A 16,202-nucleotide genomic window follows, 5' to 3' on the forward strand; every position below is an offset into this window, starting at 1 on the left:
TTCAACAATTGTATACATCAATATATTCACCACCCAATGTATTTTGTTTTCAATTGTAATCTTTTTCAAATGGAAAAAGAGGAAAAACCCCTTTCATTCCTTAGACTCTGAAGTCTAGAGTAACTACAATAGGGTTGGGGCAAAAAAAAAATCATTGATTGCTATCAGCAGTGTAAAGCGTTCTGCTTTTCAGTAGCCGGATGGGTGAATTAAGAATATTTGGGGTTTGGCAAATACCACTTGCTAGCAGAGGGATATGTGTAACATGTTAGAGCTAAAGGTGAAAGGTGTAAATGCACTGCATTGAAATTTATATCTTTGCAAAAAAGCTGTGGCTATTTGGTTCTTCCTCTAAATTGCATTTACCCTTCCCAAAACCTCCACCTCTGCCTCAGTTTCAAGTAGCAGACACATTTCATCTCATCTAAGTATTCTAAAGATAGGAGGATCATGTGGTTATTGACTCCAGGAAAGAGTTAACTACAGTTGAAGCATATAAATGTCTTTAAGTATCTTATTTGACAGATATTAGCCAACTTGGTTCTTTCATCTTTGCCTTGTCCAGGATTTGAATTTATTGTCGTATTTAACTTTGGGGACTTTATTAATTGTGTTTTCTTAAAGTAGTACATGGATTTTAGTTTGATACCATTAGGAAGGTGGAGTGGAAGTTACTAAGAGTTACTGAGTGGCTACTCTCTGTGAGGTATCATCTCTTAAATGCAGTCCTCTAAACTCCTAAGTAATGTATGTGACGACAGCGATTTTGTCCATAGCCTAGGTCAGGAAACAAGGAGAGTTCCAGTGATTCGCCCAAGACCATGTAGCTAGCAACTACCAAGAAATGGGATTTAAACCCTGAAATTTTATTCCAGAACTCTTAAAAAGTTTTCACTTAAATATGCTGTCTTCATGAACATTAGAAACCTAAGCAGTAATAACTCTGCCCTTTGCAATTCCTGCTTCTTATACATGTACATGAAAAAACAATCATATTTAAAACATTTAAAAAAATTGTATCAAATCCAATTGTGATAACATTTCCTGCGTGAACATGCAAGTCTCAACTTGTTTCAAGAGAAAGTTTTGTACTAAAAAGTCAGTAAAGCAAAATAATGTATCTAGTGCCTACGGTGCAATAGAATGACGTTAGACCAGTATTGTTATTTTTAAAGACAGTAGGAAAATAGCTTATCAAATTATCTTCAGGTAATTCAGTTCAGGACGTATGACTTTGTTATAAGTTGGGGTTACTTAAATTCTAGCTTTTCATTGAGTTTGTCGTTTAGTTTTTAAAATGAAAAGTCTCCATTTTCATTTTATGTGAAATAGATTTATTTTTAAAACTTTTCCCAAAAATAACATATTAATGTAAATTTGTTTTTAAAGAGGGTGATATCGTTTATGCCTTTTAAAAGCATTTACCTATATTCAAGTCTGGATATGATTCAGATTTCGTTTCTAGTTTGAAAAAAATGACTTCTGTAACTATTGTTTCTGCTCCTTTTTTCTTCTCAAATCTTGGGAACGCATTACCATCATAATTGTAGTCTGAATTTTACTTTACCTTTGGGTGCTCTATTTTTTTTTTTTTTAATTTTTATTTATTCATTTATTTATTTATTATTCATTTATGGCTGTGTTGGGTCTTCGTTTCTGTGCGAGGGCTTTCTCTAGTTGTGGCAAGTGGGGGCCACTCTTCATCACGGTGCGCGGGCCTCTCACTGTAGCGGCCTCTCTTGTTGCGGAGCACAGGCTCCAGACGCGCAGGCTCAGTAATTGTGGCTCACGGGCGTAGTTGCTCCGCGGCATGTGGGATCTTCCCAGACCAGGGCTCGAACCCGTGTCCCCTGCGTTGGCAGGCAGATTCTCAACCACTGCGCCACCAGGGAAGCCCCTGGGTGCTCTATTTTTTAAACAAATTCTGATTTTAAATACTTTAATCCAAATTGTGATTTATACCAAGTTTGTTTCTAGACTTTTTGTCCCCAGCTAAGATCCTGCCCTCTCCCAAAAGGACCATTCTGGATCATTTAAGAAAATCAACCTCCTTTCAGACTTGCCATAGTATTTTTAAAAATATAGTTGCCTTTTTCTTGGTTTCATTGAGCTTTAATATTCTCAAACAAATCTCAGAAAGAAAGTGCTGGTTTTCTTTAATAGAAGTACATATTGCTTCTTGAAAGGCATTTTTATTTAAAGTTGGTTGGGTAAGACAAATGGAACAACCAGTTAAGCTCATTCCTTCTGTACTTACTTTTAACTTCAAAGCTCCTAGTTTTAACCTCTGGTTCAGTCCCATCTTACTAGATTTAAGTGGCTTTTGTTTTGTTTTTTTTTTCATGCAGGTTCTGCTCATTAATCACCACGAGTGTGGATCTGAAGAAGAGTTTATTACCTCTCTTTTTTTGAGTATGTTTAACTTCAGATACACACAACGTAGCCTCTCCTTCCCCATTAGATTCTTAGAAGGTAGTTATATTTTTATAGTATCCTTCTTGTGACTTTGATAGTTGTGATCAATAAGAATAAAAACTATTCCTTACATATTGGGCTACTGCATGCAAATCAGTTCATTTAAAACCTCCTGGAGGTCTTTGGCATGCCAGACATAAAACCATGAGTGTTTGTGGAGGTAACGATGTTCCAAAGAAATTTAAGACTTTAATTCTCTTATCAAGAAACTGGGTGAGTTATCCTTTAGGTGCTGGGAATCACTGACCTTAAGGGGCTTGCTTTTGGTGTGTCATTTTCAAAATTAATTTAAAATGGGAAATGATAAATTAGAAATGCTGTTGTGGTATTAGATCTCTGAATGAATAGTAGAGAGAAATTAGCTTGTATTATACCTATTATACAAATTAGCTGATTTATCATGTCTTATTAAATATTAACGAGCATATACTTTTCCATGTCTGTAATTTTTAGACACATTGATATATTTTTCTTATTGTACATGAATATGATGTATGAAATGTGATAAATAAATTAATTCTTTTTTTTAATATATATGTCTAGGGTTGGAAAAAAGAAAGAATTCTAGCTGAATATCCTGATGGCAGGATAATAATGGTTCTTCCTGAAGACCCAAAGTATGCCCTGAAAAAGGTAAATTTCCAGTGAAATTTCACACAGAATGAATAGTATAATTTTGCAGCTAATTTTAAGAGTATAACTTATTGCTGGCAGAGCACATTTAAAAACCAGTTCTGAAAACAAGAAATAAGCATTTAGTCACAACCCAACTGAAAAATTATGCTTTAACTTTGTAGTGTATCTAGCATAAGTGAAATGAATTTTTAGTGGATTGATTGATTACTGTCTTATATTACCAGTAATTTGAGTGATGGTATGAAGGCATAGTAATGAATAATGCCACATAAGTGATTTCAAGAATCAAAATTAAAATAAAAATCTGAATCATAATTTATAAAACTAAAATTAATAAATGTCATTTTATTCTGAGAGTAGATTTCTAAATAAAAGCTTATTGCAGAAGGGGCTATAGTAGTAGGTCATAGTTATCCTTAAGTTAAACATGAAGTAATCATAATCTTAAGGTAGAAAATCAGATATATTCTGATTTATAAATGTAACGGAGAAAACCTAAAATCCTCTTATCTAGTGTGAGCCAGGTTTTAGTCCAATTTAGGGTTCAGAGAAATGAACCAGAGAGATAATGAAGTCTGGAACCATTTTATTTATATAGAGTACCCTAAATGTCAGGAGGCCATAGGACAAACTTATTTTTAATGAATATATTAATTACATTTTCAAATAATATACTCAAAATGTTTTTCCTCCAGATGCTTTTTCAGAAGTACCTCATAATGTAAAGCAATGGGTCTGATTGTTTATCTGAAAAACTTAATTAAACTAGAGTGTTTTCAACATATCTAAAAACAGAGGGAAAGTAGTTTATTTACTTTTCTCAGGTTAATAGTTAGACCTCTTTAGATTTAGGAATACTTCACCTGAAAGGGAGGTTGAAGAAAAACACTTTGAACCTGTTATTTGAAAATATAGCTAACATTCCACTTACAGTACAGTTGATCCTTGAACAACGGTTGGGGGAGGCAGTGTTAATCTACATATAATTTGGTGTGCTAGGTTCCTCTGTATCTTCGGATTCAACCAACCACGGACCGTGTAGTACTGAAGTATTTACTATTGAAAAATATCCATGTAAAAGTGGACCCATCCTGTTCAAACCTGTGTTGTTCAAGGATCATTTGTATAAGTTTATCCTGTGGTTCCTGACTTTTCAGGTACCCTGAATATATAACTGAACAATACCCGATACTCAAATAAGCCCCCATGTTACCACTGCTGAACAGTATAGACAGTAGTATTTAGAATGGCACATAAACCTGTCTTGTATTTGAAACATTGATCCTTGCACAGAAACAAATACTTGTTGAATTAATGTTGGATTAGTAATTGACTAAATGAAAATTAAATTATGGAATTTTTGGAATTCCAACTGTTATCATTTGGAAATGCACAGTGGGTACTTTGCTTTACTGCATGTGGCGTCCAGACATTTCTTACCAAGACTCTACAGGAAATTCTAATTTCCTCATTTTCATTTCTCAGGACAGACTCTTAGTAACCTACAATTCAGTATGTTACTGGTTAGTAACCCATAATGGTTAAAAATTAAAATCTAAGGAATTGTGAGTCATTTGCCTTTAGGAACTGAGTCAAGTATTGTATTGTGGGATATTGTTTTAGGATTAGGAGGACTTAAGTTTTCATCACTGAATGAGAGATGTATTACATGGTATTCTGCATGTCAGAGGTGTGAGTACTTAACCCTCTTAGGTGTTATTTGCATTTTAAACTTAGTGTCACAAATGAATGTTTATTGGACTGAATATTTGCAGATTATTTTTTAACTGGGGAAGGAACTAATGTTTGAGTGCCTACAAAAATCTTGACTTTCAGAACCTATAAAAGTTTGAGCTTATCGTATTTGACCTTGACCACAATTCTAGGAGGTAAACAGAAAGAAGCAGTTTGATGCCATATTAACATTATAGGTTCAAATCCCAGAAATCCCAGCTTTTTGGTTCTAGATGTCCCATATCTGACATGGGAAAGTTACTTTTGAATTTTATTTCTTCCATATGCAAAAGAAACTATAAGCCTCTAAGAGGTGTTGGATTTAAATGAGATACTATTGATAAAGTGCTTTGCATAATGTCTGGCCTATAAATGGTTGATAAGGAGTAAACATTTATGTCTGTCCTCTGTGTTCACCTGCATTTTACTGATGAGAGTACTCATTAAGCCTTGCGAAGAAGAAAAGTGTGGCTTGCCTGGCGAAGATTCCAGTGAAGTTCTCTCCAATACTCAAACCCATGATCCTTCTAATGGGAAGTCTTTGTTCTTATTACCTATTGTAGGAGCTCTCACTCCTGTTGTTCCCAGACTGCTGGGCTTGACATTACTCTCCATTCTTTCCTCCTTTTGCAAATTGGTCCACAGGGCTTGAAAAACATTTATTGGTCAGGACAGTCATTCAGAAGCACTCTTCAGAGGATATCCTGCTTGGAATAATATACTCAATTTATTGAACTGAAATAGTATATTTTTACATATATAAAATGCTTTTGTTGTTAAAAAAAAATATTGTTCTTTATTTGGCAGGTTGACGAGATTAGAGAGATGGTTGATAATGATTTAGGTTTCCAGCAGGCTCCACTAATGTGCTATTCCAGAACAAAAACACTTCTGTTTATTTCTAATGACAAAAAAGTAGTTGGTTGCCTAATTGCAGAACATATCCAATGGGTAAGTGATTTTTAAAGAGTGGTCGTATGTAGTATGGTGTTTAAAGAGTTACAGGAATAACATAATCCTGGTAAATTTTTCAGCATTTTATGTAAGGAAGAGTATGAATGCAAGAATTCCTGTGTGTAATTCTTTACTACAGTGGAGTTGTATCTTGCATGGGAATTAGTTTCTCAAGTCAGTATAAAGTATAAGAGAAAAATTCTATAAATCAAAAGTACTATTAAATTTTGTTCGGGAAGTTTCCTTGTTGGCTGCTAACATAATGTCTGTCTCAGTCCCTTCAGCACTGGAATAAATCAAGGGTTGGCAAATTACAGCCTGAAGGCAAAATCCAGCCTGTTTTTATAAAGTTTTATTGTAACACAGCCATGCCCATTTGCTTACATATTGTCTGTGGCTGCTTTCACACTACAAAGACTGAGTTGAGTAGTTGCAACAGAGGCCAGGTATGCTGCAAAGCCTAAAATACTTATTGCCTGGCCCTTTATGAAAAGTTGCGCACCCCTGCAGTGGATCACCACTTCTTTGGTTGAGCTCTAGATGAGGACTTGGCTTGTATTTAAGAACCAAATTGTGCAAAAAAACAAACAATAGTATCTTTTAGTTGCCTGCAAGTGTATGCTTCATCATAAAATTTTCTAATAAAGTACAAAGCCGAAACAAATCTGCGTGAGTTAATTTCCATATGTTAAGCTGCATTAAAAAAATTCAACCTGAAATTGTGTAGTTTATGAATCTTGCTGTTTGTAATTACAAATTTGATTTAAATAGCTGACAAAGTAGTTTGGAGATACAAATTTGATATAAAATGACTAACTCATAGAAGCTTGCCATACTGTAATTGAGTTAATTTTTGCATAGTACAAATCGTGTGGGTTTATTTTTTCATTGCAGTGGATTTATTCTTTGCTTTATCATTTATCCGCTTGATAGGTCCCTGAGTCTTGATTGTCCCACTTTTAAGAGATATCAACAATGTCATGCTTGATTTTCCTGAATGCCACAGTGCTTTCAGTGTGTATTGAATAACTGTTGTGTGTTTAAGGATTGTCCTTAGCAACTCACCTCCCTTAATTTCACTCCAACTAGCATGATTTATTACTCCTGAGGAGGGTTAATAGTAAGATACCGACTTGAGGGAAGTGTCAGTTTTTAGACAAAATTGATGATTGAAACAAATGAAGTTAATTAGATGAGGGAAATTAAATATTTGAAGTCAGATTTGCACAGTGACAAAGATATTTGCAAATTTTATGGTAGAGCGTTCTTACATCTGTTTGGCAAATGACTAAGCATTAAAAGAAATTGCAGACATCTGTCTTGATTTTGACTGTTTCTTACAGTGTTTTTTATTTGGTTGTTGTTGTTCACAATGAATGTTCTTTAGTAAACCCTTGTAGTTTTCTGGGGTTTGTTTTTTTTTGTTTTTGTTTTTTTTTTGGCCGCGCTGCATGGCTTGCAGGAGCTCAGATCCCTGACCAGGGATTGAATTGGCCACGGCAGTGAAAGCGCTGAGTCCTAACCACTAGACTATCAGGGAACTCCCCACCCTTGTGTTTTTTAAATTTTTATTCTACCTAGTTCCAAAAATGACTTGTAGCAGTGTTTAGATTAGAACATAGTTGTGTAATATTTGCTTATTTGTTCTTTGTTAACTCTCACTTGTGTTGTCTGATTGTTTTAACTTGTGTGCCATGTCCCATCAGAAGGCTAGCCATGTCCCTTTTTGGCCACTAGACTGGCAGAAGAGATGTATGTTTTTTTAGAGTATTTATTTATTTTTTTAAGAGGTAGGAGTGTAGGGAAAGGACCTTTTTAACTCTTGATTCCTCTGCCATCCCTCATCCGAGTTCCTGCACAGCTGTGAACCCTAGAACTATGGCAGCAGTCCCAGAAACAGTTGTGACTGCCGAGTTCTTAACATGTCCTTTTGCTGGTCCTAGGATATGGGAGGTAGAGAAAATTAGCATTCAGTTCCTATTATGTGCCAGCTGTGATGGCAGGCTGCTTTGTATATATTTCCTTATTTAATCTCAGCAATTCTCTGAAGGAGGTGGTGGAGAGTTCCAATTTATTGGTAGGGAACCCAGAGCATAATTAAGTAACTTTATCTCATGGTCACATAACTAGTGAGAACAGAATGTAGATCTAGGTCTGTTTATTTCCTAAAATGAGGGTGAAAGCGTAAGTGGTTCCCATAGTTTGTTAAGAAGCCAGACAACAGTAGTGACCTCCTCACTAAGGTCAGTACTAGACAGTTGCTTAATAATATTCCCGCTTTAAAATTCTCGCCCCTCCAACAATGTCTGTGTGTATAGTGGAGTCACTTTGCCATGCAGCAGAGACTGACACAACATTGTAAATCAACTATACTCCAATAAAAATAAATAAAGTTTAAAATTTTCCCCCTATTTTGCTACATATAGGGCTACAGAGTTATAGAAGAAAAACTTCCAGTTATCAGGTCAGAAGAAGAAAAAGTCAGATTTGAAAGGCAAAAAGCCTGGTGCTGCTCAACATTGCCAGAGCCTGCAATCTGTGGGATTAGCCGCATATGGGTGTTCAGCATGATGCGTCGGAAGAAAATTGCTTCTCGCATGATTGAATGCCTAAGGTAACTTAAATGTAATTCTTCAAGTCATTTTCAGTAGTTTAGGATTTAAGCAGAGTTTTATATAAAGATTGGCATTTAGTTAATCTTAAATGTGTAACCTTTATTTATATTAATTTAAAATCTGCATAAGATTGTCAGTATGTTGGATCTGTGAGTGCTTTTTATGTGAAGTTAACCTGAGGGGGAAGAAAGCACTATTGGTTAAGTATTATTAAACCATTTTAACTTTTTAAATTTGCATCTATGATATCAGGCCAAAATAACCCACTTATTTCAAATTGCGTTCAATATTAGAGAATTTTAAAGATAACCAAAGAAGTATGGGAAGTTTCTTGGGAGTTTAGCTTTTGGGAAAATTTGTCTTAAGAAATAGTATTTATAAATAATCTAAATCTCTTAATAGTTTTTCTTCTTGCTTTTATTGCTTGATTTTTAATTAAAGGTATAAAGGAGAAGATTCAGAAAATTACATGTTTTTTGCTCTTTAAAGCATCTTTGCTAAAGGATTAATGAAAGAGGTTTAAATTAATCATGCAAATGAGGTTTTTTAGGTTCGTCTCTTGTGTCTGTTTATTCATAGAATACCTATCTACTACTACTTATAGGTATAGCTTTCAAAATAATCCATTATTGTTATAAGTGAGATCCTAAGACTCTTAAGTCTCTTCGAGCCTTACGGTGTTTCAGGTCTCTCTCCCTTATTTTTATTTCATCAATGAGTAGTGATCCAGAAGGGCTTAGATCTACCTACCCTTCTCTTGACAAGAGGCAGGTCTGTTTTTAGCTCTTTCAGAACTAAACCTGGAAAATGCAGCTGATTAAATAATTGTCCTAAATGAGGGTATTGTCCCTCCTTTAAATCTTGTAAAACTTAGGTCTTGTCAAAACCATAAGATGGTTCTAGTTTATAAAAACATAAAACATTGTAGTCATTGTGTTTGTTCTGTGTGATACTGAGATTGCCACTCTAAGATTCCTGTTAAAACCATAGAGGTTTCTAACTTTTTTCGTTTATTGTTCCTTTATGTACCCATCTCACCTTGTTACGATTACAATATGAAAATTCTACTAATAGTCTATATCCTGGCAAAATTTAAAACATTTAAAAATAACAGCTTTATTGAGATATAAGTACATAGCACAAAATTTATCTTGTTTTTAATTAACCATTTTTTCTTCCAATTTTATTGAATTATGATTGACATACAACACTGTATAAGTTTAAGGTGTACAACAAATGATGTGACTTAACATACATCATGACATGTTGATCACAATAAGTGCAGTGAACATCCACCATCTCATATAGATGCAAAATTAAAGAAATAGAAAAATTTTTTTCCTTGTGATGAGAACTCTTAGGATTTACTCTCTTAACAACTTTCATATATAAATAACACACAGCAGTGCTAATTATGTTTATCATGTTATACATTACATCCCTAGTACTTAATTATCGTATAACGAGAAGTTTATACCTTTTGACTGCCTTCATCGAATACCCCCTCTCCCCAAATCCCCACCTCTCGTAACCATAAATCTGATCTCTTTTTATGAGTTTGTTTATTTGAAGTATAATTGACCTACAACACTATGTTAGTTCCTGTTACACAACAGTGTTTCCGTATTTCTGTACATTTCAAAATGGTCACCACAATAAGTCTAGATACAGATATGTCACCATACAAAGATATTACGTAGTTATTGACTATATTCTCCATACTGTGCGTTTCATACCATTGACTCATTTATTTTACAACTGGAAGTTTGTGCCTCTTAATCTCCTGCACCTATTTCTCCCTACCCGCCTCTCACCCCCGCCTTCCCTCTGGCAACCACCTATTTGTTCTGTGTATCTATAATTGTGTTTCTGTTTTGTTATGTTTGTTCATTTGTTTTGCATCTTAGATTCCACGTATAAGTGAAATCATACAGCATTTTTCTTTCTTTAACTTATTTCACCCTCTAGGTCCGTCCGTGTTGTTGTAAATGGCAAGATTTCATTCTTTTTTGTGGCTGAGTAATATTCCGTTGTGTGTGTTTGTGTCTGTGTGTATGTCTCTGGTTGTGTGTATACACACAACATCTTCTTTATCTATTTATCTATTGATGGGCATTTAGGTTGCTTTCATATCTTGTCTATTGTAAATAATGCTACAGTGAACACAGAGGTGCATATATTTATTTTAATGTGTATTTTTTTTCCTTTGCATAAGTACTCAGGAGTAGAATTTATATGGTCATATATGGTAGTTCTATTTTTAATTTTTTTGAGGACTTTCCATACTGTTTTCCATAGTGGCTGCACCAGTTTACATTTCTACCAACTGTGCATGAGTGTTCCCTTTTCTCCACATCCTCACCAACACTTGATATTTGTTGTCTTTTTGAAATAGCCATTTCGACAGGTGTGAGGTGATACCTCATTGTGGTTTTGATTTGCATTTCCCTGATGATTAGTGATGTTGGACATCTTTCCATGTGCCTGTTGGCCCTCTTTTTGTCTTCCTTGGGAAAATGCCTTTGCAGATTCTCTGCCCATGTTTTAATCAGGTTTTGTTTTTGATGTTGAGTTGTATGAGTTCTCTGTATATTTTGGGTATTAACTCCTTACTGGATATATCATTTGCAAATATCCTCTCCCATTCAGTAGGTGGCCTTTTTGGTCATCTTTTTAAAGTGACACTTCACTGGGTTTTAGTATATTTAGAAGGCTGTGTAACCATCACCACTGTCTAATTCTAAGACATTTCCTTCAGTCTCCCCAAAACCTGATACCCAATTTCCCCATTTCCTTCTCCCCCAGCTTCTGGCAACCAATAATCTACTTTTGTCTCAATAGATTTGCCTATTCTGAACTGTATTTTTTTTTTAATGTTTATTTATTTATTTAGCTGCATCGGGTCTTTGTTGTGGCATGTGGGATCTTCATTGCAGCATGTGGGATTTTTCGTTGTGGCGCATGTTGTGGCATGCGGGCTCTTCATTGTGGCATGGGCTTCTCTCTAGTTGTGGCGTATGGGTTTTCTCTTCTCTAGTTGTGGCGCAGGCTCCAGAGTGCATGGCATGCAGCCTCTCTCGTTGAGGAGCGTGAGCTCAGTAGTTGTGGCGTGCGGGCTTTGTTGCCCCGCAGCATGTGGGATCTTAGTTCCCTGACCAGGGATCGAACCCACGTCCCCTGCATTGGCAGGCGGATCCTTAACCATTGTGCCACCAGGGAAGGCTGTGTATTTTTATTTCTCTTGGTTAAGAGAGAAGTACTTGCATATGTATATTTATTTTGGTACATACGTAGGAGAATTGGGCCATATGGTAACCATATAACATTTTGAGGACCTGCTGAACTATTTTGCAAAGTGGCTGCACTGTTTTACAACTCCACGAGCAATGTTACAAGGGTTCTAATTTCTCCTCATTCTCACCAGCACTTGTTATTATCTGTCTTTTTAGCCATCCTAGTGGGTATGAAGTGGTATTTCATTGTGGTTTTTGATTTACATTTCCCTAATAGGTAATGATGTTTATTGGCCATTTATATATATCTTCAGAGAAATGCCTATTCAATCAATCCTATGTCCATTTTTAAATCGGTTCATTTGTCTTTCTCTTGTTGAGTTGTAATAGTTCTTTATATATTCTGGAGATGAGTCCCTTATCAGATACATGATATGCAAATATTTTCTACCATTTTATGATTGTCCTTTCATCTTCTTAGTATTCTTTGAAGCACAGAAGTTTTTAATTTTGAACTCCAAATTACATATCTTTTTTTCTTGTCACATATCTAAGAAACAATATCCTCATCCAAGGCCACAAAGATTTAGGCCTGTATTTTCTTTCAAGAGTTTATAATTTTAGTTCTTATATTTAGGTCTTTGATCCATTTTAAGTAAATTTTTGTGTATGATGTGAGGCAAGGTCCAACTTCATTCTTTTCAATGTGGATATCCAATTGTTCCAGCACCATTTATTAAAGAGACTTTTCTTTCCCATTGAATGGTCTTGCCACCTTTGTCAAAAATGATTGATCGGGCTTCCCTGGTGGCGCAATGGTTGAGAATCTGCCTGCTAATGCAGGGGACACGGGTTCGGGCCCTGGTCTGGGAAGATCCCACGTACCGTGGAGCAACTAGGCCCGTGAGCCACAATTACTGAGCCTGCGTGTCTGGAACCTGTGCGCCGCAGCAAGAGAGGCCGCAATAGTGAAGAGGCCTGCGCACCGCGATGAAGAGTGGCCCCCGCTTGCCGCAACTAGAGAAAGCCCTCGTACAGAAACGAAGACCCAACACAGCTAAGAAAAAAAAAAAAAAGATTGATCATAAATGTGAGGGTTTGTGTCTGGACTCAGTTCTATTCCATTGGTCTCTTATGCCGGCAGCCCACTGTCTGGAATACTGTAGATTTGTTGTAAGTTTTGAAATAAGGAAATGTGAGTTCTATAAATTTGTTCTTTTTTAAGATTCTTTTCACTATTCAGTTTCTCTTGCATTTTCATATGAATTTTAGGACCAGCTTGTTAATTTTTGCAGAGAAGCCCAGTATAGATCAATTTGGAGAGTAATGCCGTTTTAGCAATATTAAGTCTTCTGATTCATAAACGTGGGATGTCTTTGTTTACTTAAGTAGGCTTTAATTTCTTTCCACAACGCTCTATAGTTATCATTTTTTAGGTCTTGCATGTCTCTAAATTTAATCCTAAGTATTTACTCTTTCAGTGTTATTGCAAATGGACTTGTTTTCTAAATTTCATTTTGAATTGTTCATTGCAAGTGTATAGAAATACAATTAATTTTTTAATATCGATCTTATATCCTACAGACTTGCTGAACTCATTCTTTATTAGATCTAATAGTTATTTTGTGAATTCCGGAGGATTTTTGTATATAAAAGATAATGTCATCTGTAAAAAGAGATAATTTTACTTCTTCCTTTCCAACGTGGTTGCTTCTTATTTCTTTTGCTTGTCTAATTTTCCTGTTTTAATAGAAGAGGTGTGAACAGACGTAGCCTTATTACCCTGTTCCTGATGTCTGAGGAAGTTTTCAGTCTTTCTTTTACCATTAACTTTGATGCCTTTTGATACTCTATCAGGTTGAGGAAGTTCCTTCTATTTAGAGTTGTTGGAGTATTTTTATTCATGAAAAGGTGTTGGGTAAATGTTTTTAAAACTATGATTGCTTTTATAAGACAATTATTTTTAAGTTTCTAGAATATACAGCATTACCTAAAGTCTATTCAAATTTTATTTGACAGGTTTTTCCAATTTTAATGATTAAAAATAATATACTTTTTTTTTACCCTTCTACTCTCCCCCCCCCCTTTTTTTAATAGGAGTAACTTTATATATGGCTCATACTTGAGTAAAGAAGAAATTGCTTTCTCTGATCCTACTCCTGATGGAAAACTGTTTGCAACACAGTACTGTGGCACTGGTCAGTTTCTGGTATATAATTTTATTAATGGACAAAATAGCACCTAAAATAAATTCTTGCCTGCAGTACAGAAGACATCTACTGAAGAGAATGGATTGGTTGCTGACTTTAACCAGGAACTAGGGCCATTTTTATTACAGTGAACTCAGGACTGGCAACAACTGTAAGGTTGTTCCATTTTCATAAAATTGGAAAAAATGCAGTAATTGCTTATTGTTGTTTTGTTTTTTAAAGAAGATATTTTATTATCTTTTACAGAAATTTATGATTGATGTATTTTATCTATAGTTAGACATGTTTACATGCAGCAGATAATTGTTCATAGTGGACTGAAACTAATGCAAGGACTATGGTCTCAGTGATAAGTATATTTTGAAGTTCTTAATTATGGAAATATACCAGTGTAGCTTGGTACTGTATTTTTTTATATTGATCTGCTGATACCAGTTATAGTTTTAAAGACTGTATTTTCAGAGTGGAAACCGATGTTTTTGCAGTATTGCTCAAGGAGGGAGTGATGTGACCTGTTTAGGAACTCAAAGCTAATTCGTAAAGGGTCTGGTATATAATTTAAAAGAATCCTCACAAAAAAGCAAAGCCGAACTTTTTCTTCCATTTCTCTCTTTCTGCTTCTTGACAGCAGCAAAAGGTGGAAGGTGGAAAAGAATTGAGGCTTTCCTTCTTAGAGAGCTATAAGTGACTAGAATTAGAATGGTACCCTCTAGTGTATTTATTCTTTCATTCTGGTTTCACTTTTTAAAATAAATGGCAACTGGCACACTTCAGCTGTTAACAATCCCAAAGAGATTTATAAAAACCTGGGGAATAGTTGCAAGCTAAATATGGAGGACTTGGTATCTGCTTCGTTACTCCTCAGAAATACTACACTGGGTATATGCCCTCATTATTGGACTTCATTTTGATACTTGTCTATCCTTCATAGTGCCCTCTACTTTTAAAGGGTTTATATGTTGAAAAACTGCTGTGGCCTTTTATGACCTGTATATAATGTAGAATAAAATAATAAAATACTTGATAGCTTTTTCTAAGTGATAAATGTGATAATGGTGTATTATTATTGTGCTTTTTCAGGAAGTTTGTTAGTTTTGATACCTTGAAATAAGATTAAAACACTGGCTTCTTAAAAGGTAGTTTTCACCAGTTTGCCATAGGATAAGTATGTCAGTAACATCTCCAAAAGACAAGATCCTAACATGAGAATTTTCTGCTCTTTCAAAGAAATAAAGAGCCATGGCCCAAGAGTGAAGCGCCACCGTGATTTAACGTAGGTTAATTTTATGAGCTGAAATTAAAACCAGCGAAAAATTAGGGCTTTTAAACTATGATTAACAGACAGGTATATATTTTATCACCCTTAGATGTGTGCTTTTAAAATTAATAGAGTGGTGTAAGGCTCTGTCGTCTTTATAGGGTGGAGTAGTAAGGCAGTGTAAATATTTCCCTCTGATTCATCATGATGGTCCAACTCTCAACACTGCTTTTCTCTTTGGGCTTGAGACTCTTCTAGTTATCCCTGGTCTCAACGTTTGCCTGACAGGGACCGTAATTTTTTAAAAACAGGATGAAATTTTCAGGTGTAGTGTAGATGTCCCAGTAACTGTTTTTTTTTTTTTTTTTTTTTTTTTTAAAAAGGATTTTCTTATTTATTTATTTATTTATTTATTTATTTATTTTTGGCTGTGTTGGGTCTTCGGTTCGTGCGAGGGCTTTCTCCAGTTGCGGCAAGCGGGGGCCACTCTTCATCGCGGTGCGGGGACCGCTCTTCATCGCGGTGCGCGGGCCTTTCTCTATCGCGGCCCCTCCCGTCGCGGGGCACAGGCTCCAGACGCGCAGGCTCAGCAGCTGTGGCTCACGGGCCCAGCTGCTCCGTGGCATGTGGGATCTTCCCAGACCAGGGCTCGAACCCGTGTCCCCTGCATTAGCAGGCGGATTCTCAACCACTGCGCCACCAGGGAAGCCCCCAGTAACTGTTAATCTCGTAATACAGGCCCAATTTCCATATAAGCAATAGTATGCTTCTTTGGGGAGCCAAACTTGGTGGTTTCAAGGGGACTTGGGAGTAGAGAGGCTATATTTATTGGTTGGTTTAAAGGTTACCATTAGTAGGAAAACGGTTTCTTTTCATGTTTGTGTTAAAGACACAGCCCCTCAAATAAGTTTTACAATCTAGCTATTTCTCTAAGAACAGAATTATTAATCATATTTAACATTTGAATGTTTGCCATGTGTCATACCTTGTGTTTAGTGATGCATTATTTTATTTAATTATCATGACAACCCCATGAGGTAGAGTTTACAAGTGAGGAATCTAGAACTTAGACGATAATTAAGAGCTT

The 16,202-nt window shown here is 35.6% G+C and overlaps 1 protein-coding gene across 7 annotated transcripts in view; it reads left to right on the top strand.

Moving 5' to 3' along the window:
- The window catches only part of ESCO1 (establishment of sister chromatid cohesion N-acetyltransferase 1), a 67,065-nt gene extending 52,155 nt beyond the window's left edge, over window positions 1–14,910 (top strand). For 6 of the 7 annotated variants that reach the window (XM_057527286.1, XM_007197633.3, XM_007197634.3 and 3 more), the window contains 4 exons: window positions 3,019–3,108; window positions 5,653–5,796; window positions 8,226–8,413; window positions 13,745–14,910. In XM_057527286.1, coding sequence (XP_057383269.1) covers window positions 3,019–3,108; window positions 5,653–5,796; window positions 8,226–8,413; window positions 13,745–13,892 — 570 coding nt within the window. In that variant the 3' untranslated portion in view covers window positions 13,893–14,910. Of the gene's footprint in view, window positions 1–2,348; window positions 2,473–3,018; window positions 3,109–5,652; window positions 5,797–8,225; window positions 8,414–13,744 lie in introns of those variants that run through there. The other variant, XR_452506.3, reaches the window with a different exon arrangement.
- Window positions 14,911–16,202: the final 1,292 nt, after the last annotated feature.

This window comes from Balaenoptera acutorostrata, chromosome 13 (assembly GCF_949987535.1).
Source record: "Balaenoptera acutorostrata chromosome 13, mBalAcu1.1, whole genome shotgun sequence".
NCBI lineage: Eukaryota > Metazoa > Chordata > Mammalia > Artiodactyla > Balaenopteridae > Balaenoptera > Balaenoptera acutorostrata.